At 47.7% G+C, this 2,500-nt stretch overlaps 1 protein-coding gene and 1 long non-coding RNA gene across 4 annotated transcripts in view; one reads left to right on the top strand and one right to left on the bottom strand.

The window, feature by feature from the left end:
• Window positions 1-1,133, top strand: part of LOC306990711 — a 14,852-nt gene extending 13,719 nt beyond the window's left edge. Inside the window, exon 5 of the long non-coding RNA XR_013795918.1 lies at window positions 460-1,133. This is a non-coding gene — a long non-coding RNA (uncharacterized lncRNA). The remainder of the gene's footprint in view (window positions 1-459) is intronic.
• The window catches only part of filip1l (filamin A interacting protein 1-like), a 70,929-nt gene that overhangs the window by 55,494 nt on the left and 12,935 nt on the right, over window positions 1-2,500 (bottom strand). The window contains exon 1 of one of the 3 annotated variants that reach the window (XM_079597914.1): window positions 448-570. The exons of the other annotated variants lie outside the window; for them this stretch is intronic. Coding sequence (XP_079454040.1) covers window positions 448-464 — 17 coding nt within the window. The 5' untranslated portion in view covers window positions 465-570. Of the gene's footprint in view, window positions 1-447; window positions 571-2,500 lie in introns of those variants that run through there. 3 annotated transcript variants of the gene reach the window in all.

Here is a 2,500-nt window from a genome sequence, read left to right as displayed (position 1 = left end):
AAAGCTCATCTCTGATCACCAAAATTACATATTCAAAAAAAAAATTCCCTTGAAAACAAACCTTTTCATGTCTGAAAATATCTTGACTGTAACTCGACACCCTTGCCTCATTTAGTATGCGCGGCTCTATGAATATGCAAATGAGCCCCGCCTCCACTCACTCACTCACTCAGAGATCCACTGGTGGACGATCACACGTTGATCTGATTGGTCAAGGTAGTGTGTGACGTCAGAAACACCAGCGATTTCACACCGTGTGTTTGAGACTGTCTTTGGTTCACTGCAGTTTTAAGCAGAAAATACTCAGCAATGCTGTCCACTTATGAACTTACACATGGTGTGTGTTAAAGCAGATTAATAACACCACACACACACATAAACTACAGTAACAGCTGGACTTACACCACATAACTCACTTCAGTTTAACCAACACACTTGTAATCGTACCTCATCCTCCAGTGCATGTGTGTGGATGTGGGACGGCTTCGGTGTGTGTGAGGATGGAGAGTGAACACCGGCGGTGTAATGATCCTCTCGGAGCTTCAGGAGAACACCAGCGGTTACGGTCGCTCGTCGCTGAGAAGAACCCGGCGGATCCGTGAGCATCTCTTCTGCATGCACAACCCTAGCCTGGAGATGTGGCGTTTACAGGCGTCTCTAATCCTGAAGCCGTGCAGACCGTGATTACCGGCTGCTCCAGTCCCCCAGTCCTGTCAATCACACTAACCGATCCTGTCAATCACACTAACCGGATCCCAGACGGAGGATCACCGGCTCTGACCCGGCGACTGGACATTAATACACACCTTTACCAGTGATGTGGACGTGGAAGCTGGACAGAGACTGTGAGAACGTCTCAGTATCTGCTGCATGCAGAAGACATGACCTCCGATGACCTGAACATGACACTGCGGTCTCCTGCAGAGCCACGGCTATAGCCCACGGACACATATTGGTGAAATTCAACACTGTTATGTTCCTGATCACTGAGTCAGTCTGCAGACAGAAGTACAGACTTGATCTGGAGCTATATTTACTAACGAGACTAGTAGTCACACACAATTATGAAAGATTTATGATTCAGCATCATTTTGTTATGGTTTTAATGTATTAAACCTATTTATTTCCAGGTTTATTTGATCTTTGATTTGATCAGTATCTGTTAAACTACTCTAAAGACTCGTGGTGTTGTTCAGGCGTCTCCTACACATCAGCAACTCTTCAGTTTCCTCATAATCTGCAGCGTCAGCTCTTTCTCTCAGTCTCTGAAACACTTCCATCCAAGATTCAGTCTCTCTAAGCCCCGCCCCTCTGAGAGCTGCTCTGCTGTGATTGGTCAGAGACGCTCATTAACATATCTGAGTCTCAGCTCTTGATCACAGTGATACGAACAGTAACGATGGCGTGGGTTTTACCGTATCGATCTCAGAGAACAGCGTCTTCTCGACACGAACAACACGAACCCAACTCTTCCAGTCTCAGATACACTACAGTGTTTGAGGGCGGGGCTAAGAGACGCTGCTCAGCCAATCAAGACCACAGGCTGGCATTATGCTAATTAGCTACAAACCTACGCAGGTTCAGCAGAGACTGACGAGACTGACGAGTCACTGACGACTCGGTTCAGTTCAGAATCACTTCTTTCTTTTAGGAGACAGAAACTCCATGTATCTGCACTGTAATCTTCTACAGTCCCATACTGGGGCAGTTTAACAACAGTCCTAACCATCACTGTAACCATAGCCACCATAACGTCACCATGACGTATGCTAATACACAAGGATGTCCTGCTTTAACCTTTATTTCACAATCAGACCTGTCTCACTCTCTCAGACCTGTCTCACTCTCTCAGTCCTGTCTCACTCTCTCAGACCCGTCTCACTCTCTCAGTCCTGTCTCACTCTCTCAGACATGTCTCACTCTCTCAGTCCTGTCTCACTCTCTCAGACATGTCTTTGTGTCTCAGTCCTGTCTCACTCTCTCAGTCCTGTCTCACTCTCTCAGACATGTCTCACTCTCTCACTCTCTCAGACCCGTCTCACTCTCTCAGTCCTGTCTCACTCTCTCAGACATGTCTCACTCTCTCAGTCCTGTCTCACTCTCTCAGACATGTCTTTGTGTCTCAGTCCTGTCTCACTCTCTCAGTCCTGTCTCACTCTCTCAGTCCTGTCTCACTCTCTCAGTCCTGTCTCACTCTCAGTCCTGTCTCACTCTCTCAGTCCTGTCTCACTCTCTCAGTCCTGTCTCACTCTCTCAGTCCTGTCTCACTCTCTCAGTCCTGTCTCACTCTCTCAGACATGTCTCACTCTATCAGTCCTGTCTCACTCGCTCAGTCCTGTCTCACTCGCTCAGTCCTGTCTCACTCTCTCAGACCTGTCTCACTCTCAGTCCTGTCTTAGTGTCTCAGTCCTGTCTCACTCTCAGTCCTGTCTCACTCTCTCAGACCTGTCTCACTCTCTCAGTCCTGTCTTAGTGTCTCAGTCCTGTCTCACTCTCAGTC

Source organism: Phoxinus phoxinus, assembly GCF_949152265.1.
Source record: "Phoxinus phoxinus genome assembly, chromosome: 22".
Taxonomy (NCBI): Eukaryota; Metazoa; Chordata; class Actinopteri; order Cypriniformes; family Leuciscidae; genus Phoxinus; species Phoxinus phoxinus.
The sequence above is the reverse complement of the archived record's forward strand: the minus strand, read 5'-3'. Positions and strand labels throughout refer to the sequence as shown.